Genomic DNA, 22,949 nt, shown 5'->3' with positions numbered 1-22,949 from the left:
TATCCTAAGTCATGGATGCTTAAGTCCTTTATATAAAATGGCACAGTACTAGCATATAAACTATGCACATCCTCCCCTGTACTTTAAATCATCTCTGCATTATGTATTATATCTAATGCAGTGCCTCCACATCACTTCATTCATGGATCCAGCACAGTAGCCTGCAGTGAAACAAAATCTAAATTTTAACTTGCTTTTTTGGAACTTTCTGGATTTAAACTCTTTTTGGTTAACTCCACCGACGAGTGAACCCGCAGATAGGGAGGGCCAACTTTATATAGCAGATTCCATTTATATGAAGAACAATATAAACACGGTTTAGGGACACATACATACGGTGTAAATATAACACTAAGCAAAGGAACGCTGATAACAAGAAAGATAGCACGGGGAGCATTGTGGACAAAGCTTCCAAAAACTTGGCGAAGTTCAGCCAGGCGTTTACTGAGCATTCGATTGCTTTTCAACTGTACCTACGCCCATCTTATGCGTAAGGTCATTAAAAATAATCATGATTAGTAGTGGAAACTACAGCATACTGATTCTCCTAAATACATCTAAATTAGGGTTTTGTTTAGTTGCTTCATGTTGCTGCCTAACAAAACAAGACTGGCGGCTGACCAGGGCAGCAAGGGCAGGAGACTACCCATCCTATTTGCCCCAGGCTCCCTCCCTGGCGCTGCAGATTCGCATGGACCACTGCGCTGGGAACTTCGTGAGCGAAGAGACTTTAATCGGCCGGAGGTCGCCTTGCCGCGGCTTCCTCTGGGAAGTGTAGTCGGCGGGGGGCTCGGGGAATGCCGGGAGTCGTAGTTTTTCTGGGGTTCGCGGGACGGAGGGGACTGCTCGCGGCCTTTTTGGGGGGCTCTTGGCGAGTGTTAGGATCCCGAGTCTACTAGGACAGCCTGCCCGGAGCTGAGACGCTCCCGGTTGCCTCTTTCAAGCCGTGGCACGAGCCAGCGCTTCTCTCCGTGTGAGTGGGGCCACAGTATGGGGATGAGAGGGCCTGCGGGGAGTCGAGGACAGGCCCTGAGCTGCGCGGGGCCGCGCGGCCCGTAGGTCCGGAGGCGCCGGTCGGCTGGCGACCTGGGGGCCCTGGTTCTGCGCCCCATCTCACTGGCATCTGGGGGACCCTCGGGGAGGAAGCGTTCCTGCTAAGCGAGCAGGGGTGTGCCGGGGATGGCAGTGGGCGTGTGCCTGTCAGTCTTTTGTGGCTTCTTTAGCGAAGCAGAAATAATAAAAACAACAATAGCTAATATCTGCAGGGAAAGCCCATGTGCCCGGCACTAGAAATAAATGTACTCATCTGATGCCAAGTCATAGGCTGGTTGGTTTGCCTTATAACTGTTCCCATTTAATAGATAAAGATCCTGGGCTCAGAGTGGACAGATAATTGCTGAAATTAAACCTTGTACTAGGACTAGGACTCCCTTCTTTTTTGTTTGTTTGTTTCTTTGTTTTGTTTTGTTGGGCATGTCCCGAATCCGTAGTTCCCAGTCTTCCTCACATCCATAGAATGTGGTAGGAATACAGTACTCTGCATCTCCTTGGGATTGGTCCCAAGACCTCACCAACCATCTAGGATACCCAAATCCTTGGATGTTCAAGACCTTTCTATAAAATGATATAGTATTTATATATAACCTATGGGCATCCTCTGGTATTATTATCTGTAGATTACTTATAATACCTGATGTAAGTGGTTGTTACACTGTATTGTTTATTTTTTTCCTTGCACACATCAAGAGAGAGAGGTTGGGAAAGTTTATTATACTCACAGTTCTTGAGAACATAGCACTCTATAGAGGCTCACTCAGGGAAAGCACCTTTGTTGTGATTTCCACAGGAAAGAAAGGGCAAGACAGAGCAGACAGGCCTAGGATCAGCTAGCTATGTTTGAAAGTGCTATCCCTGGGAAATTCAAGTTCATTGTGACTATTAGAGTATACAGTTTTAAACTCTGAAAGGCCCTTTAATATGAGTCACAATTTGCTTAGAGGAAGCTGATAGCTTAGATCGGGGGTGAAGTTTGGCAAATTGGCTAGGTCAACGTTCTTCTTTTTTGGTTTATATAATATATGTGGCTTTGTTGGGACCTGATGGAGGTTATAGACAGTTGTAACTCCCTCTCTTTAAGCCACATCTTGACACCAGAGTTTTTCATGGTACCTTTTTCCTTTCCAGACCTACCTTGTCAGCACTCTGTTCTCCTTTGGCAAGAAAATTAAGAAGGAAGGGATGGCTACGGACTTGCTGCCTGCTCAGGTGACAGTAAATGAAGTTTATCTTTTCTAGGAATTGCCTTCTGGCTTCAGAGATGTGAGCATATTTACATATTTTTTCCAGGTACTTTTATACCCATTAAAAAGGAATCCAGAACCTTGAAAGTTTTTCCTAAGATCCTGGGTTTATTGAGGGGCTGCTGAGGAATGTGCTTCTTTGTCGCCAAAACACTCCTAATTACCCAAACTCACTTCATGACCAAAATTTGAGTCAATGCTGAATATATGCTTCCTATTACAGTAGGAGCTTAGTACAGGGTAATAGTCTTTGGCTTTGCACTTGAGGCAAGGACTGAAAAGATCAAAAGACTCTCCATGAACATTTATTGAACGCTGACTATGTACAGTATCCTCAGCATCACAATGGGAATACAAAGAGGGAAGATTTTATTTCCATCTTCAAGGAGTTCATTGTACTGAACTAAATGTCCAAGAAGATTTAGGGGAAATATCCTAAAAGTGGAATCATTTGGAGTTGTTCCTGAAGGCCAGGACTGCTGTTGGTGGTTAGAGAAGAACAGGCATATCCCAGAAGTTCAGCCTGGCTTAGGTTTTGAGGCTGGCACTAGGGAGGACAGAGGGCTAAGCCTTCCCTATGCCTAGTGCAGTCATGATGTTGAACTGGCCATTATCCCTATTAACTGTCTAGTAGATGCCTCTATCTCTTCATCTGATTTTTTATTATTTTTATTTTTTATTTATTTTTTTAATATTTGTTTTTTAATTTTTAGGTGGGTACAATATCTTTATTTTATATGGTGCTAAGGATCGAACCCAGTGCCCTCACAGGTGCTAGGCAAGCACTCTACCATTGAGCCACAACCCCAGCCCCTGATTCTCTGATTTTTTAAAACATTTATTTTTTAGTTGTAGTTGGATACAATACATTTTATTTATTTATTTATTTATTTATTTATTTATTTATTTATTTATTTATTTATATGTGGTGCTAAGGATTGAATCCAGGGCCTTGAATGTGCTAGGCGAGCACTCTACCACTGAGCCACAACCCCAGCCAGATTCTCTGATTTTTTAATTTCCTTTTCTTTTTTTTTTTAAATAAAAATTAAATTTATTAAGGTCTATTTACATACAAGACACTCATTTTAAGTGAATTACTCCATGGTGTTTCACAAACGCACACATCTATTTAACTCAGTGATAACAAGACATAGAGCGTTTCTATCACACCGAGCAGTTCTATTACACATCCTTTTTTTTGTTAATAAATCTCTTTTCCTTTTTGAGATCCAGTGTCATTACTTTTATCATTACCTTTCTGAGGATCTCACCCAAATTTCTGACCTGAGGCTTGTCCTAAAGTTTCAATCTGTCATTCCCAAATCCTTATAAAATATTTCCATATGAAATTCCCATTCTTTCTTCCAACATCAGTCTCTTTCCTGTTTGTCTCTCTTCTGTGAATTTTCTATTCTGCCATATCCCAGAGGCTCTGTTTCTCACTGGCTGCTTTTCCAAAAAGTAGTGATAGTCCATGGGTTAGAAACAAGGACTTTTTTTTTTTTTTTTTTAAGAGAGAGAGAGAGAGAGAGAGAAAGCGTGAGAATTTTTTAATATTTATTTTTTAGTTTTCAGTGGACACAACATCTTTATTTTATTTTTATGTGGTGCTGAGTATCGAACCCAGTGCCCGGCGCATGCCAGGCGAGCGCGCTACCGCTTGAGCCACATCTCCAGCCCAGAAACAAGGTCTTTGAACCTTGACTTTGTGGGCTCATATCCAAGGTAGGCATATGACCTTGGGCAAGTGATTTTATCTCTTTTTTTATTATTATTATTTTATTTTTATTTTTTAGTTGTAGTTGGACACAGTACCTTTGTTTTTTTTTATTTATTTTTATATTGTTCTGAGGATCAAATCCAGCGTGTTGCACATGATAGACAAGCACTCTACTGCTGAGCCACAACCCCAGCCCTGATTTTATCTCTTTATACCTCATTTTCTCAATTTAAGTGGGTTTAGTAATATACATACCTCTTAGAACTAATCTAATAACAATGCTAAAACATAATTACTACATGCCAAGTATTATGTTGTTACTACATACAAAAAAATATTTATTTTTAGATAAAGAAAATATATATACACAGTAGAGTTTTACTCAGCCATAAAGAATGAAATTTCATTCACTGGTAAATGGATGGAATTGGAGAACATCATGCTAAGTGACATAAGGCAGACTCAGAAAGTCAAGAGTTGAGTGTTTTCTCTCATACGCAGAAGCTAGGGAGAAGAAAGAAAAAGTGTGTTGGGGAGAATCTCATGAAAATAGAAGGGAGAACAATAGAATAGAGGAAAGGGATTGAGAGTTAGGGAGGAAGAAAGGCCACGGGAAGTACTGGGGAATGAAATCTACCGAATTGGGCTGTTAGAATATTAGAATATCTGATATAATAGAAGGGAGATCAATAGAGTTGAGTAAGTGGATCAGGGGAGGGAAAGGGAAGATACTTGGAAAGGAGATAGAACAAACTGTTTTGTGCTTGCACAAATATGACATAAATCCCATTATTATGCATAATTATAATGCACTGGTAAGAAATTTTTAAAATTTATTCTTTTTATGTATTGATTTCCTTAGTCCTTACAAGAGGACTACTAATATCTGCATTTTACAGATGAGGAAACTGAGGCACAGAGATGCAAGTCACTTGCTTAAGGTCACACATCTGGTTTTTGAATCCAGATAATTTTTTTCTATTTATTTATTTATTAGTTCTAATCAGTTATACATGACAGTAGAAAGCTCTTCAATTCATTGTACACAAATGGAGCAGAATTTTTCACTTCTCTTGTTGTGCATGAAATAGTCACACCATTTGTGCAATCATACATGTACCTAGGGTAATGATGTCCATCTCATTTCACTGTCTTTTCTAACTCTTTGTCCCCTCCCATTCGCCCCATCCAAAGTTCCTTCACTTATCCCAATGCAGACCTCCCCATATGAATTAGAATCCACTTATCAGAGAAAATATTTGGCCTTTGTTTTTTTGAGATTGGCTTATTTTGCTTAGCATGATGTTATCCAACACCATCTATTTACCTGCAAATGCCATAATTTTATTCTCTTTTAATGCTGAGTAATATTCTGTTGTGTATGTGTTCCACAGATTCTTTATCCATTCATCTATTGAAGGGCATCTAGGTTGCTTCAGCAATTGTGAATTGTGCTGCTATAAACATTGAAGTGGCTGTGTTACGATAGTATGCTGTTTTTAAGTATTTAGGGTGTAGACCGAGAGGTGGGATAGTTGGGTCAAATGGTGGTTCCATTCTAAGTTTTCTAAGGAATCTCCATACTGCTTTCCAGATTGGTTGCACTAATTTGCATTCCCACCAGCAGTGTATGTGTGTGCATTTTTCCCCACATCCTTACCAACACATATTGTGGCTTGTACTCTTGATAACTGCCATTCTGACTGGAGTGAGGTGAAATCTTAGAGTAGTTTTGATTTACATTTCTCTAATTACTAGGGATGTTGCAGACAAGACAGTTTTTTACTGTTAATGTTATACTCTGAGAAAATACAAGTAAAATGTTGAGAACAGTACATAGTACATATTGGATTTCCAAAAATACTAGCTGTTACTATTATTGGCATCAGCAACAGCCTATGCATTATTTTAGGACCAGCCAAAATTGGTACATCTCTTTTTTTAAAATATATTTTTATTTGTAGATGGATACACTATCTTTATTTAATTTATTTTTATGTGGTGCTGGGGAATTAACCCAGTGCCTCATGCATGTGAAGCAAGTGCTCTACCACTGGGCCACAACCTCAGCCCCGGTACATCTCTCTTTACTAGGGTATTCATAACTTTGACTCCTTAATTTCAAAGAGATGGATATTTAAGGAAACAAAGATATAAAGACCAAAAATGCCATGCAAAGCAATACCAGCTATAGCCTGGAATACCTTCTGCTCAAAGGTGAGACTCTTCACTATCTGAGCTTTTCCACAGCTCCAAGCTGGAGAAACTTATTTCATTTTAGCTAAGGAAAGATGTAGAAGAGTTTTTGTGGACAGTGAATTCAGTATCTAATTCTTTCAATTAGGTGTGCTGGGAACCCATGATGACCCAATTACAGGTGTTGTTACCCTGTTTGAGATAATTCAATGGTAATATCCAATGTCAAGTTCTATCCTCATTCAGCATACTGTGGGACAAATTAGTATTTTTCTGTTAGAAAAATTAAATAGCAAGCAAGCATAATTTTTTGGGGAAAGTAGAATCTTCACAGATTTTATAAATAGCTCTTATTTCAATGTAATATAATTTATCATCTGGGGAAAAACACATGAAACTTGGTGCTGATTGCTTATTAGTAATATAAATGACATCTTTTTGTAGTAAATTGATACCTTTTATTGGTATTTTCACTATTTTTCCTAGAATCTTTATTTTTTTAGAGCTGTTTTAGATTTAGGCAAATATTACTAAGATAATAGCCTAGTTTTATATATATATATATACCTTGCACCCAGTTTTCCATATTTCTAATGTGTTACATTAGTATGCTACATTTGTACAATTAATGAGCCAACACAGTTACCTCATTATTAGCTACAGCTCACACTTTATTTACATTTCTATAGTTTTTACCCAATATTTATTTTCTGTTTCAGGATTCCATCCAGGATAGCAGATTACATTTAGTTGTCGTGTCTCCTTAGGCCCTCTGAGCTTTTAGTTTCTCAGACTTTTCTCGTATTTGATGACCATTACAGTTTTGAGAAGTAGTGTTTAGGTATTTTGTAGAATTTCCCTTTATTGTGATTTGTCTAAAGTTTTTCTCATCATTAAACTGGGGCTGTGGGTTTTTGAAAGGAAGACCACAGAGGTAAGGTGTCATTCATCAAATTATATCGAAAATGCATATTAATAACATGACATCACTGTAAATGTTGACCTTAAACATATGGCTGAGGTAACATTTGTCAGGTTTTCCTAATGCATTACTCTCTTTTCCCACCATCCCATACCATAATCTTTGGAAGGAAATCACTGTATTCCACCCACACTTAATCTATGTAAATTATTTGGAAACCTGCAGGGAGGATTGCCATTCTTCCCATTTATTTATTTACTTATTCAACCATGTATTTATATCAGTATGGTGACAGATCTCCCTCTGTCAGTACACAACGATTATGCTTCCTTAAAAAACTTTCCTATCAGATGCCTTGATGTTTGCAATATAAATTTTCAACTAGTCTAAGTCCCCCTTTGAGGAAAATTCTGTTGCTTCATGGTAGTACGGGTACCACTTAGCAGTTTTCTCCATTGTGTCCATCCATTCCTTATGACATTGCTGTCATTCATTTCACTCATCCCTATGCTATAAACACCCATTACTGGTATTATTGGTTTAAGCAAACAGTTATCTCTTAGTTAAATTAAGAATAAGAAAAATAAAAAGAAATATTTTAGGGCTGTGGATATAGGTCAGTGGTAGAGTTTGTCTAGCATGTATAAGGTCCTGGATCCAATCCTCAGCACCACAATAATAAACAACTTTTAAAAGGATTTTAATTTATCTTCATTTACTCTTCTCTCCTCCTTTCTTTGTGTATATTCAAGTTTCTAACCTATATTATTATTTTTCTCTCTGATGAACTTATTTTGCTATTTCTTGCAAGGTAGGTCTGCTGGCAATGAATTCCCTCAGTTTTTGTTTATTTGAGTCTTCTCATCTCTTGTAAAGGATGATTTCCTCAAGAAAGTAGAATTGTAGATTTCTACTTTTTTTCCATACTTTAAATATTTTATGTTGCTTTCTTGTCTAGTTTCTAGTGAGAAAATTCACTGAAAATCTTATCTTTTTACCTTTTCAGGTAAGATATTTTTTCCCTCTGTCTTATTTCAAGATTTTCTCCTTGTTTGTTTTTCTGCAGTTTGAATGTGATATGCCCAGGTGTAGATTTTTTGGTATATATTCTATTTGGAATTCTCTGAATTTCCTGGATTTGTGCTTTGGTGTCTGTCACTAACTTGGGAAAACTCACAACTGTTTTTACTTCAGATATTTCTTTTGTTCCATTCTCTGTTTCTTCTTCTGGTATTCTAATTTCCGTAATTTTAAACGATCAAGTTGTATTTTTAACACGAAAGAATATGCATGATTTATCAGTAAGAAACTTAGGGATATAAAACAGCAATCATCATTTATAACTTCTCAGAGTTTCTCTAGGTCAGGAATGCAGAAACATCTTATATTCACTATACAAAATCTGGGATCCAAAAGACTTTAATTCTGGAGGCTAGAATCATCCAAAGTCTCAGTTGCTCACATGTCTTAGCTCAGGCTGGGGCTGGGGCTGTTGGATGGAGCATCTATGTACAATAACTCCATGTGTCTTGGCCATGCAATATAGTGCACAGGCTCCACATGAGCCAGGTGGAAGGTGTATTTTACTACCTCTTTAGAAATCACACAGCATCACTTCCACTGAATTCCACTGGGTGCTTACAGAATATGTGAGTAGAAAATTAATTGGTCATCTTGAGAAAGCACAATCTGCCCCATCTGTTAGAATTTAAAATGTACATATATGTTGATGCAATAGTACAGGCAACCTCCAGTAGCCTCTTTACTAATAGTTTGCAAACTGACCTAAATGGTTTGACACAAGATTTATTTGATTGCATAAAATGCCCCTGCTGAGAGTTCCTTCTGCAGATCCAGAGAGTCCAGCATAAAGTCAGTGTGTGCAAATAAGAGAAATCACAGTGGAATGTCTCCTGGTCTCCCAGGGGTTCCTTGCACACTCTTTCTTTTCCTGTACTGCATGTATCCTTTGCTTTTAAATAAAAGCCTTTCATGAGTATGCTCTGTGAGGTCTAGTGAGTCTTGTCAACTCTGAACTGGAAAAACCTTTATAGCAACCGTAAAAGGGATTGTTGTGTCCTATATATTTGCTGGGTTCTTGCATTCTGTGTGAAACAATCTATTTGCTCTAAATAGTCTAGGAATGATGAAGAATATATGTTGTTATTATCAGAGGAGCCACTAAAAATGCAAAGAGGCATAACTGAAAAGTCCATATATAAATTAAAATGGAATCTAAAAGAATTCAAGGATAACCAGGCATGCCTGTACTCAGGAGGCTGAGGAAAAAGATCACAAGTTTGAGGCCAGCCTCAACAAGTTACCAAGACCCTGTCTCAAAATACAAAATAGAAAGGGCTGGGGATGTGGGTCAATGGTAAAGCATCCCTGCATTTAATCCCCAGTATCTCCTACCTCGCAAAAAGAATTTAAGCTTTGAGGTGAAACTCAATGGTAGAGTGCATTTTTAGCATACATGAGGCTGTAGGTTTGATTCCCTAGTATCACAAAATTAATTAATTTAAAAGAAAGGAAATACATACATACTGGAAGTAATATAAACCTAATGGTGTAAAGAAATAAGAAATAAGGAAAAGATTATTTTGCAGCCCTCTCCACAAATATCAGAAAATAATCAGGGTGACAACTTGTATTCTTCTGAACAATTTTGTGTGCACCATTATGTGTGTGTGTGTGTGTGTGTGTGTGTATACACTATTTCAACAAATAGAGATTGTTTTGTCACTTGCTCTTTCATATGAATTAATAATATATTAAGTTCATTTTCGGATGGCAGACATGCTAAGTTACCTCATTCTTTTTAATGACTACATAACATTTCATGGAATATATGTACTATAATTTGCTTATCCATTCCCTGATTGGTAGATATATGGGTTGTTAACAGTTTTTCACCATTGTTTCAGTTTTCTATTGCTGCCATTAACAATTTACTGCATATTCAGTGGCTTAAAACAAGATAAATTTATTCTCTTATTCTACAAGTCAGAAGTCTGAAATCACTTTCACTGGCTTAAGATCATGCTGTCAGCAGGGCTAGTTCTTTCTAAAGACTCCAAAGGGAAAATCTGTTCCCTTGTCCTTTTTATCATCTTGAGGTTGCCCTCAGTCCTTGGCTTGTGGCCCTTTAATCCATCTTCAGTGTATGTCACATCAATCTCTGCTCGTCCTCACATCACCTTCTTGTGACTTACTCCTAGTGGTTCCTTATTATAAGAGAACTATTGTGATCACTTCTGCTCTACCTGGGCAGTAATCTAGAATAATTATTCATATTCTGATGGCAGACATGCCAAGTTACCTCATTCCATTTAATGACTACATAACATTTCATGGAATACATGTACTATAATTTGCTATTCCATTCCCTCATCTCCAGCTCCTTAATGTAAACAGATTTTCAAAGTCACTTTTGTCATAAATGTAACATGTAAAAGTTCAGTATTCGGCCTATGCAACCATTGACTTACAAATCACATTGCAGTAAGCATCTGTGAACAAATATCCCTATACAGTTACGCAATTATTATTATTTAAAAAAAATTTTGGTAGTAGAATCCCAGAAGTAGAAATGCAAAGTTAAAATGTACCCTTTACATTTTGTTGGATTCTCAGCAAAATACCTACCAAAAACATAGGAAGTTTTGTTCTTTTAGCACTTTCATAAAAGAGTTGCCATCTGCCCAGCTCATGCCTTATTGTATTTTGGGGGGCTTTAACTGGGGTTCCGTTCTAAGAAACCAATTAGTCATGCAGGTCCTGTGATTCCTTTGATTTTCATAGCGAATGGAAACCCATTTAGACAAGATAGTCCAGGGGTCTGCTACCTGACTTCAAACTCTAGCTCCAACATTTTCTAACAACTTTACCTTGAAAAGGTACTTATTTTTCTTCTCTTCTTTCTTCCCTTCTTCCCCTGCCCCCACCCCTTCTCCTCTTCTTGTTTCTTCTTCTTCTTCTTTTTTCTTTCTTTCTTTTCTTTTCTTCTTTCTTTCTTTTTTTTTTATTTCCCCCAGCACTGGGTATTGAACCCAAGGACAATCTATCACTGAGCTACACAACCAGACTTTTCCATTTTAATACAGGGTCTCACTAAGTGGCCTAGGCTGGTCTCAAACTTGAGATCCTCCTGCCTCAGGCTCCCAAGTAGCTGGGATTACAAATATATGTCATCATATGTGAAATTAACTTAGTTTTTCTAAACATGTTTCTTCATTTGAAAAATAATTTAATTGTAGTATCTTCCCCATAGGATTTTTTATGAGATTGAACATAGGTAATACATACACAGTTCTTATTTTAGTCCCTAATATTCAGTTAATATTAACTTTTTTATTTTTGTTTTTTGGTGCTGGGGATTGAATGCAGGGCCTCACACATATTGGGGAAGTGCTCCACCACTGAGCTACATTTCCAATTCTTAAATAATTATATTTTTAAAATTTGTTTTGTGACTTATAAATTCTTTTATATTTATTTATGTTCAGCTAGTGGTATTTTCTCTAGTTTTCCAGCTTCTCTCTAGATGTATCCTGATTATTTTCCTTAGGTATTTAAAAGAAATTAAGTAGCCAATTTGAAATATTTAGAATCCCAAGCCATTTTAAGAGTTACTTGCTATTCATCACAGTGTAACCATCTTATCAAGTTTTCATAGAGGAAGATTGGTCCTGAGTGAGTATAAATGGGTTTCCCATTCCAGGAGTCTGTGACATTCAGGGATGTGGCTGTGCTCTTCAGCCAGGATGAATGGTTGCATCTGGACTCTGCCCAGAGAACCTTGTATCGGGAGGTGATGCTGGAGAATTACAGCAGCCTGGTCTCTCTCGGTAAGGATTTTTGCCTATAATGAAGAATGTGCAAGAAATCACCTTGGAGTTCCCTTTTTTGCAATTCAGTGTCTACAGGTTTCCACCTTGGGAAAAGTTGTATCCTGTAGAAATGAAAGTGAATATTTGTGTTGTGATGATCTTCATGCTATTCTCTTCTCACACACTACTCCCAATCAATATTCTTCCATGCAGTAGACCAGTGAGTAAATCCCCAAAACATACAGGACATTTAGATGTTGAAAACATAAGAACACCCTGCCATAGAGGCATTCCTTGCCAGGGCCCTATGTTATTTCTGAAGTAAACCCTGCTTTATCATCCACCACCTGAAAGCTCCAGTCTCCTTATAAGTGTTTGTGCTCCTCATTCCACCTCCTGCAGTTGCCTTCTCTGCCTTTTTGGCTCAGATAAGTGGGATGTGAGTTCTATTTGAGGCTGCTATTTATGCTATTTATTCAAACTCCATTTCCTTCCACATAAGCAGGAATTCCATTTTCAACACCTAAGGTGATTTGCCAGTTGCAACAAGGAGAAGATCCCTGCATGGTAGAAAGAGAAGCTCCTCCAGACACATGTCCAGGTGAGTGAGATACTGGGAAATGGGCACAAGGGAGTCTTTATAGATTAGCGGGTCATGAAGAGGTAGTTGTCTGGTGACTTTCTTGGAAATACTGGGCCCTGTTGAGGTGTTCAGGGCCAGTTGCATTTAATTTAAGCTACATAGTTCACTTAAATACATACAGTTACCTAATCGCAGTTATCTAATCCTATCTATCAAATCATGGATTGAGTGGAAAAAAAAACAGATTTTAATTCCAAATCAATCCAGCTCAAAGTAAATCTTTTCACATAAAACCGAGCTTCAAGACAAATTGATTTCATTTATCTTACAGATTTTCATTATTTCCACGATTCCTACGAGTAAATTATAGTCTTCTGGTTGCAGCTTATTAGAAGAAAAGAGTATGTTTCTTTTTCTCAGTGATAAAATAGAAAGAGGAAAGGGATTTAAGGGTAGTAGGAAAAAGTTGTTCTTCCTCCAATCACAAGGGATAAATTGTTTCACATGGCTGATTTACTCCATATTTTTCTTTATAATTAACATCTCAAACTTAGATCAAATATTCTCAACACAGTCATGCTTCAGGACTATTGTGATTTTTAAAATCTGAGTGTTCTTTTATTTTTTTGGTACCAGGGATTGAACTCAGGGGCACTTAACCACTAAGCCACCTCCCCAGCCCATTTTTTAAAAATTGATTTTATTATTTTTTTAAATACATGACAACAGTTGAATGCATTACAATCCTTATTACACATATAGAGCACAATTTTTTGTACCTCTGTATATAAAGTATATTCACGTCAATTTATTCGATTATACCTGTATTTTTTTGCATTACAATTCTTAATACACATATATACCACAATTTTTCATATCTGTGTTTGTATATAAGGTATGTTGACACCCAATTCAAGTCTTCATACATGTACTTTGTATAATGATGACTATCACATTCCACCCCAGCCCATTTTCATATTTTATTTAGAGACAGGTTCTTGCTGAGTTGTTCAGGGCCTTACTTAAGTTGCTGGCTCTGAACTCGAGTTCCTCCCACCTCAGCCTCCTGAGCCACTAGGATTACAGGCATGCACCACTGCACTTGGCCTGATAGTCTTTTTTTAAGAAAGACTATTTTCCCTTTCACAGACTTTGCTGTGAAATTATAATCACTTTCCTATGAGTCTATGCTATAAAAATCACAAAATTTAAGAAAAACAATCTAAATATTTTTAAATTATGAAATGTAGGGTTCAGAGAGAGCATGGGAAAAAATATAAGGAAAGTGACATTTGGGTAGAAAGGAAAAAGTGAAAACAAGTTACCTGTTTCATTCCCTGGTATGTGCAGAGTGGAAAATGATGAGAAACTGAAAATCTCTTAGTATTGGACTTGAGCGATTCACCTGACATTGTTCTGTTTCCTCATACCTTCTGATCAGCCAGTTCTTATGTATCTAATTTTACTTCTCCCAGGGCACAGTCTCTTCATTTTCAGTGTTAATTTATCTCTTATATTCTTCCATATCACCCCTTAACCTCTTTCCATCTTTTTCCATTATATCATCCTGATTTCTGTCCAGATTAAGTCCACATTTGAGATCAGATGGCATCAAATCTCTTATATGCGTTGTTGCCAATTTTATTATCCCTCTGTCCTTTCCAGCAGAAGAAGCATTAATCTTCTGATTTATTTTAGATTTCAAGACTTTGCCTGAGATAGAAGAATTGCCTGCTTCACAGGACGTTTTTATTGAAGCAACGACTCATGGAATAATAAAGAAAAAATCCACTAAGTATGGTCCCCGGGACATCAACTTTGGAGAAACCGTGAAATCTGAGAGGAGCATAGTACAGGAGAAACCTCTTAGGCAAATGGCAGCCTCCCCCCAAAAAACCAGTGGAGGTGGAAACCCTACAAGTCTTGAACTAGAGAAAGGCTCATTTATAAACAAAATTATTGTTTCACAACAGAGTATTCCCATAGAAAGGATACCCAATATGTATTACACTTTTGGGAAAGATTTTACACAAAATTTTGATATAATGAGATGCTTCCAAATCTACCCAGGAGCAAAACCTCATGTCTGTAACGAATGTGGGAAGAGCTTCACCCAGAGTCTTCATCTTCTTGAACACCAGAGAATTCATACTGGGGAAAAACCCTACAAGTGTAATGAGTGTGGGAAAGCCTTCAGCCACAGGTCTTCCCTTCTTACCCATCAGAGAATCCACACTGGAGAGAAGCCTTACAAATGTAATGAATGTGAGAAAGCTTTTAGCAGCAGTTCAACTCTGATCAAACATCTGAGGGTGCACACTGGAGAGAAACCCTACAGATGTAGGGAATGTGGTAAAGCCTTTAGCCAGTGTTCAACCCTCACTGTGCACCAGAGAATTCATACTGGAGAGAAACTCTATAAATGCAGTGAATGTGAGAAGGCCTTCAACTGTAGAGCCAAATTGCATAGACATCAAAGAATTCATACAGGTGAGAAACCATATAAATGCAGTGAGTGTGGGAAAGGTTACAGCCAGTTTGCCTCCCTAGCTGAACATCAGAGACTCCATACTGGAGAACAACTGTGTCAATGTTTAGAATGTGGGAGAACCTTCACACGCATCTCCACCCTTATTGAACATCGACGAATTCATACTGGACAGAAACCCCATCAGTGTAACGAGTGTGGGAAGACCTTCAACCAATATTCATCCTTTAATGAACATCGGAAAATTCATACTGGGGAAAAACTTTATACATGTGAAGAATGTGGGAAAGCCTTTGGTTGCAAATCCAATCTTTATAGACACCAGAGAATCCACACTGGAGAGAAACCCTACCAGTGTAATCAGTGTGGAAAGGCATTCAGCCAGTATTCATTCCTTACTGAACATGAGAGAATCCACACTGGAGAGAAACTCTATAAGTGTATGGAATGTGGGAAAGCCTACAGTTACAGATCAAACCTCTGTAGACACAAAAAAGTCCACAATAAAGAAAGACTCTTTAAATGGAATATGGAAAACCTTTTATCTATGGCTCCTCCCTTACTCAGTACCAGAGATACTTGAGATGAGAGAAGCGTATGAACTTTAATTCATCTCTTTTCATAATCCAGGACTTTTCACTGGACAATAATCAGGAGAATAGTAAACAAGGGGACCTAATAGATTTAATCTTTTTACTTTTATAGGAAAAAAGCTAGTTACACTACGTCATGGTAAATGGACCAGTGAAAATATGAAGAGCACTGACTTTTCATTTTATAAGAACCAGTGGATTCTAAGGTTTCCAAAAACTTTTCATTTTTTAAAATTTGTAGAAAAATTATAAATGTCCTCACTTTTAAAAAAAAAGCATAAATAGTAGTTGAATAAGTTTTCTTTCTCTGTCATTAGATCGTAATCTCTAAGAGTAAGCTTTAGTTTGTGAATTTCCTTTAAAAAATAGTCATTGAGTTAATGTGAATAAGCATGGGGTCTCACTTCTAAAAATGTCAGGTTCAAGTAGCGGATAGTGGCACATACCTATAATCCTAAGGACTTGGGAGCATGAGGCAGAAGGATCACAAGTTCAAAGCCAGCCTCAGCAATTTAACAAGACCCTAAGCAACTTAGTGAGATCCTGTCTTAAAATGAAAATAAAGGACTGGGGTTGTGCTCTGTGGTAGAACGCGTGCCTAGCCGCTTGCCTAGCATGTGTGAGGCATTGGACTCAATTCTCAGCACCAAATTATTTATTTATAAATAAATTAAGTAAAAGGCCCATAAACAATTTATATATATATATATATATATATATATATGTATATAATGAAAATAAAGAGTGCTGAAATGGGTAGGGCTGGGTTGTGACTCAGTGGTAGAGCACTTGCTTAGCACACGTGAGGCACTGGGTTCAATCCCCAGCACCACATAACTAAATAAACAAAGGTATTGTGTCCATCTACCACTAAAAAATATTTAAAAAAAAAAAAGTGCTGGGATGGGGATGTGGCTCGGCTAAGTTCTCCTGAGTTCAGTCCCTGGTACCATAAACAAAACAAATGAAAATGGCAAGTCGACATAGGTAGCTTTCCTATTAATAAAAAGTTATTAAAGATAAAAAGAAATTCTTTAAATTTAACTTTTCATGTGGAAATGCCAAAGTTCTTTTTGTCCCATAAGCAAGTTATATGTATATGTGTGTATACACATGTACAGTCAAAGTAAAATTAGATACACATGTGTCACTTAACAGTGGTTATGTTTTGAAAACAATGTTTTTGTCTAACAATGCATTGTATAGTTACACACAGCTTGATGATCTAGATCAATTTGAATGCCCTCTTGATGCAATCAAGAAATGCGGGGGGGCGGGGGAACACAAGATTTATGGAGCTGCTATGGTGTAACATAGCATACTGTTTTGTAGTATTTTTTTATGAGTAGAAGGTGTATAAAATTACAAGAAGTATAGCATAGTAAAATGTAAGCCAGTAATAGTTGCTTATTGTTATTATCAAGTATTATGTACTGTAATAATTGTATGTGCTATACTTTTATCTGACTGGTGGCACAGTAGGTTTGTTTGTACCAGCATTACTACACATGAATAATGTGTTGTGCTAAGATGTTACAATAACTGTGACCTCATGGTATAGCTGCAATGCCACTGAGTGCTAGGAATTTTTCAGTTTGATCATGATTTTATGAGACCACAATTGTATATGTATTTCATCATTAACCAAAACATCATTGTATAGCACATGACTGTATATACATCCATATGTGTGTGTGTGTGTGTGTGTGTGTGTATATATATATATATGCATGTGTGTGTATTCATATACAGAGTTTTGGAAATTCTTATTCGGAAGTCCTTAACAATTGCAAAATGCAGTCTTACTAATTTAGAATTTAGTTTTTATAATTAAAAATTTGCCCAAAGGGCAAAAGTGCTTTCCTATATTCATCTCAAATTGGTATAGTTCTATGTGGCTGAATAGAGGAGTCTTATTATAGTACCATAGTTAAACTGATGGAGGTGGAAAGACTATCATGCAAATACTTTCTTTGTTGAAAAGAGTAAAATATTTGACAGAATTTCTTACTATACATTTGGTAGCATGTAAGAGCCAAGAGACATTTAGTTTAATTTAATTATAGTCTTTCATCTTTCTAATGAATTTGAGTTCAATGGACAGAGTTAAGACAAAAATTGAGATCTTTAGCTCTTGTGTTCTGTGATAATTATTATAGATACATTTCCATCCTCTAGTCCTGAGAGCATCTTTATTTTATAACCTGGTTAGATGCGATTGCAATAATTTAATAAGTTATCTTTTTATCTTTGAGGGTTCCCCCTCACTATAATCTTAATATTTGACTTGCAATCATAGTCTTTTTTCTTATGAACATCTGATTGTACTCACATTTATACTAACTATTTAAATACCCCAATCCAGCTAATGTCCATATGGTATAGTTGTTTGTTATATAAGGTTGCCTTTTTATTACATATTTTCTAGGAATTCTTACGTGTAAAGTTATATATGAACATTTTGTTACTAAACATTCTATTCATTACTTAAACATTTAATTCCCCCAGGCCTATTTTCTTCAATTCTACATTTGACTTTCATAGTTGGTATTATTTTAAAAATTGTTTTAGTTCAATTAGCTAGACTTTATATACTTCTTAATTGACTTGTTTTAGTTCATCAGAAAGTATAATTTTATGTATTTAAGTGTGTGTGTGTATATATATATATTGAAGTGTGTGTGTGTGTGTACACACACACACTTACAAGGAAAATAAGACTTTTAAACAGACCTCAATACTTAACATTGTACCCAATACACTAAATATACTTAGTACCCAAATTTTGGTTTCTAAATGCATTCCCACTAAGAGAGTTCTTTGGAGAAATGACCAATTCCATGTTTGGAGCAGGGAAAGTATAAGGTATGGATGGAATATCACTTTGTGAAAAAAATAAATCTTAAAAATAGCATTGAGGATTAATGGTGAAATATCAAGAAGGACACAAGAGCCAACTTGAGGGTCCTCCCACTGTTCAAATTTAGGATAATTTAAACATCAAAAAGATTAATCATTGAGGGCTGGGGTTGTGTGCAGTGGTAGAGCACTTGCCTAGCATGTGTGAGGCACTGGGTTTGATTCTCAGCATCCCATATAAATAAATAAAGATCCACTGACAACTAAATAATATTTTTTAAAAAGATTAATCATTGAAATTTGTTGAATTGCACTAAGAAAAAAAGCTCATAACAATGAAAATAGACAAAGCTCTTCATAAAATTATTTGAAGAATGCAATTTTTCAAAATACATAGAATGATTTAGGAAAATTAAGGAACATTGTTTACATGATGTCAAAAACCACAGATACCAAGTGCAAAAAAAAGAATATTTGTTTTTATAATAAGATATAGTTATTAAACTGTTTCACTACTTATGTAAAAAGCTGACATGTGGCTTCTGATGAGATATAAAATAAAGTATAATCTTCAATATACTTCACTATACTTCAATAATCTACAATATACTACCAAAATGTTTAATGAAAATTAAATCTACTATCTAGACTTATCCTCCTGTTCACAAGAAATATAAGGAATAGAGGAATAAGTTTAATTACAGAGTGAAAAAATAGACGAATCCAGTGTTGGGGACTTTGTACAAGACAACTGATCTAAACTTTTCAAAAAGCCAATATAAAAAAAGGTGGACTCTTCTAGAATAAGAAACCCAAGAGTCATACAAATGCAAAATGTGATCCTTTATTGATTTCTGAGTCAGAAAAAAATAAAACAGCTATAAAAAGACATTGGGGGAATATTTGAGGAAACGGGAGTAGAATGGATATTAGATAATGTGGTATGTTTCATTTTCTTAGGAAGTGATGATGGTATTGAGGATATATAGGATAATGCCCTTATTCTTAGGAGATGCATGCAGAAGTTTTTTAGGTTTGAAAAGTCATGATGACTGCAGGATATTTTCAAATAAATATGTAAAAGCATTAGCTGTTGTTGAAACTTTGTATTGAATATAGGGATATTTATTGGTCATCCTTTAAACTTGTTTGTATGTTTAAATTTTTAATAAAAATTGAGGCAAAAAGTGATTGGATAAAATGATGAGTATGAAGGTCACAGTCAGAATTCACCATCTATATTCAGGGAGTTCCAGTTTGAGAGTTTATCTTCCAGGGATAAAATCACTGGAAATAAAATACCTTTGAATTTGTACTGGCTCCACTTTAAATGGAATAGGTGCACACCTACTGTGTTCTCTCTTCTGCTGAACACAACTACTGCTTGGGGCATGACAGCAGGGATATTTGAGAAAGAAACCAGAATTTGAATTAAGATCATTTGACACTCCTGGGCATTCCTTTGGTAAGGAGGGTGTGGTTACCAAACATCTACACCTCAGAGAGATTAACTCTTGTTTCTGGTCAGGGGAACTGTAAGCAAAAATGGTGAAGAGGATTTCCATTGATGTACTTCTTTTACTATCTTAATGCTACTTGCTCTTGAATGTGGATATATCCATGAGGTGTGTCAGAGAGAACCTAAAGCCTTGCATTTCTAATCAGATCAGGAAGATGAAGAGACTTCTGAGAGCTGAAAGGTATCAGCATGGTGACAGATAAGAAATCACTTCACAAAACTGGGCTCACCCTTGATCCATATATATACAGGTCTAACCTTAATGGGGTAGACTATTGCTTAGGTCTGACACTGACCATATGGAATAGATCTGTGAGTGTTTGAAAAACTGAACAGACGTTAGAACCACAGCTGACAAGTGAATTGGAACTGTTGACTAAACTAGTCTGCTGGAAAGAAAAAATATTTCCCAGAAGAATTGAATACTCAGTGTCTCATAATACTCAAAATGTTCAGTGTGCAATGCAGAATGACACAAATACATCAGGAAAGTTTCAACAGTTGGTTAAGAGAAAAAAGTCACCAACTCCAAGATGACACATGTTGGAATTACAAGACAAAGATTTTATTTTTTATGTTTTTAAATTTTAATTGATAGCAATTGTGCATAGTTATGAGGCTCAGTGTGACAATACCTGCATGCAATGTGTAATGGTCAGGTAATTGCCATTTTATCACTTCAGACATTTACCATTTCTTTGTTCTGGGAACATTCAAAATCCTCTCTACTAGCTATTTTGAAATACATTTAGTATTTCATAAAACCATAGTTTTCCTACAGTACTATAAAGAACATTAGAAGTTATTCATCCCATTCAACTGTACCCTAAGACTTAAAGTAGATATTTACAAGAATTTTTCAAAAAGTATGGCCATTCCATAAATGAATCAGTACAGATTTTTCAGCAAGAAAGCAAATGAAATTAAAAAGGAATCGGGCGGGGAGAGGGAGGGCTGGGACTGGGGCTCAGTGGTAGAGCGCTTACCTAGCATGTGTGAGGCACTGGGTTTGATTCTTAGCACCACAGATAAATAAATGAAGATCCACTGACAACAAAAAATTAAAAGGAACCAAAGGAAAAATTTAGAACCAAAACTAAGATAACAAAATTTAACCAAAATGAAGAATCATGAAGTCTCAATAGAATGGAGATGACTGAGGAAAGAATATACTCAAAGGTAGATTGATAAGATATTATTCTGAGCAAGAAAGAGAAAAAAACATGATTTTTATCAATTGATGTAGCAGAAAGCACTTGACAAAATTAATTACCCATCCATGATAAAACTGAGAAAATTAGAAATATAAGAGTGTTCAACCTAATGAATATCATCTACCCAAAACCCACAACTAACATTCCGTGGTGATCAACCAGATGCTGTTATCAGGAACAAGTCACAGAGATCCATTCAGCACTCCTATTCAACAGTGTACTAGAAGTACTCTTGCAATCAGGCAAGAAATACATAAAACGCATACAGATTAGAAAGGAAAAAATAAAATGGTATTTGTATTCACAGATCACATGATTATCCACTCAAGGGGGGAGAAAACCAATATATCAACAAACTAATGAGTTTAGCAAGGTCACAAGATATAATAAGGTCAATACAAAAATCATGTACTGGCAATGAACAACTGGAAAATGAAGTAAGATACTTCATTTGTAATTTTTAAAAATATTTATTTTTTTTAAGACTCAATATCTTTTATTTTATTTTTATGTGGTGCTGAGAATCCAACCCAGTACCTCATGCATGCTAGGCGAGTGCGCTACCCCTTGAGCCACATCCCCAGCCCTCATTTGTAATTTTTTTAAAGAAAGATAATTAAATCATAGAAATATAGCATGTAGGATCCTTATTTTTTTTTTCCTGTGCTGGCAATTGAACCCAGTGCCTCATGCATGCTGGGTAAGTGCTGTGCCACTGAGCTACATATACCCCCAGCCAAAATGTAGTGTTTCTATACTGAAAACGATAGTGATGATGACATCAAAAAAGAACTGAGCAAACAGACACACCATGTTTCCAGATTGGAAGACAATATAGTTAAGATGCCAATTTTCATCAATTTAATCTATAGACAGTACAATTTCAGTAAAAAAAAAAAAATTAGTAGCATTTTTTGTAGATATAGATGAGGGAATTCTAAAATTTGTGTGGAAAGAAAATAGAGTAGCCAAAGCAATTTTGAAAAAGAAGAAGTTAAAAACTACCAACTTTAAATCTTATTACAAAGCTGTGATAATAAAAATGGATTGGTGAAGGAAGAGACAAGTAGGTCAATGTAACAGAGTACCGAAAATGACTTGTGGTTTTAAAATTATATCCTGAAGTTTTTAAATATACTTCCCTCTGAGAGATGGAACTTGATACCCTACCCTAGAGTGTAGACTGGACTTGGTGACACACTTCTAAAGAAAAGAATATGGTGGCGGCAAAAGTAAAAAGGTGTGGTTATTAAAAGACTGGCTTTTGTATTTTCTATGTGCTGTCTCAGATCATTTGTCCTTTGGGAAGCCAGCTGCGACAGCATGAGGCTACTCCAAAAGCCTATGGAGAATTCCATGAAATAAGTAAACTGATATTCATGGAGGATGGTCAGCAAGTAACTGGCCTTCTAGTAATCATGTGAGAGAATTAGATAGACATAGATCCTTCCTCCTCAAGCCTTCACCTAAGACTTCAGCCATAGTCAACAGCTTGTCACAACCTATTGTGAGAGCCTGAGCCAGAAACAGTCAGCTAAACCATATCTGCTTTCTAACACTCAGAAACTATAGGTATTAATTTCTTAAGTAGCAATAGATAACTAATACAGAATTTGGTTCTTGGAGGTGGGCTGCTGCCATAATGAAACCCTAAAATGTGGGAATAATTTTGGAAGTGGGAGGCAGATGTTCAGTTTACAAGGCATGTGCAATTAAAAAT

At 36.4% G+C, this 22,949-nt stretch overlaps 1 protein-coding gene across 1 annotated transcript; it reads left to right on the top strand.

Annotated features, from left to right (window-relative positions):
- Positions 1–835: 835 nt before the first annotated feature.
- Positions 836–16,028, top strand: LOC143399692 (uncharacterized). The gene is made up of 5 exons (XM_076856561.1): positions 836–973; positions 2,185–2,265; positions 11,865–11,991; positions 12,479–12,574; positions 14,255–16,028. Exons 2-5 carry the CDS (start codon positions 2,239–2,241, stop codon positions 15,625–15,627), a joined length of 1,623 nt encoding a protein of 540 aa, XP_076712676.1. The 5' UTR covers positions 836–973; positions 2,185–2,238; the 3' UTR covers positions 15,628–16,028.
- Positions 16,029–22,949: the final 6,921 nt, after the last annotated feature.

This window comes from Callospermophilus lateralis, chromosome 5, assembly GCF_048772815.1.
Source record: "Callospermophilus lateralis isolate mCalLat2 chromosome 5, mCalLat2.hap1, whole genome shotgun sequence".
Classification (NCBI taxonomy): domain Eukaryota; kingdom Metazoa; phylum Chordata; class Mammalia; order Rodentia; family Sciuridae; genus Callospermophilus; species Callospermophilus lateralis.
This window is presented reverse-complemented; position numbering and strand designations above follow the sequence as displayed.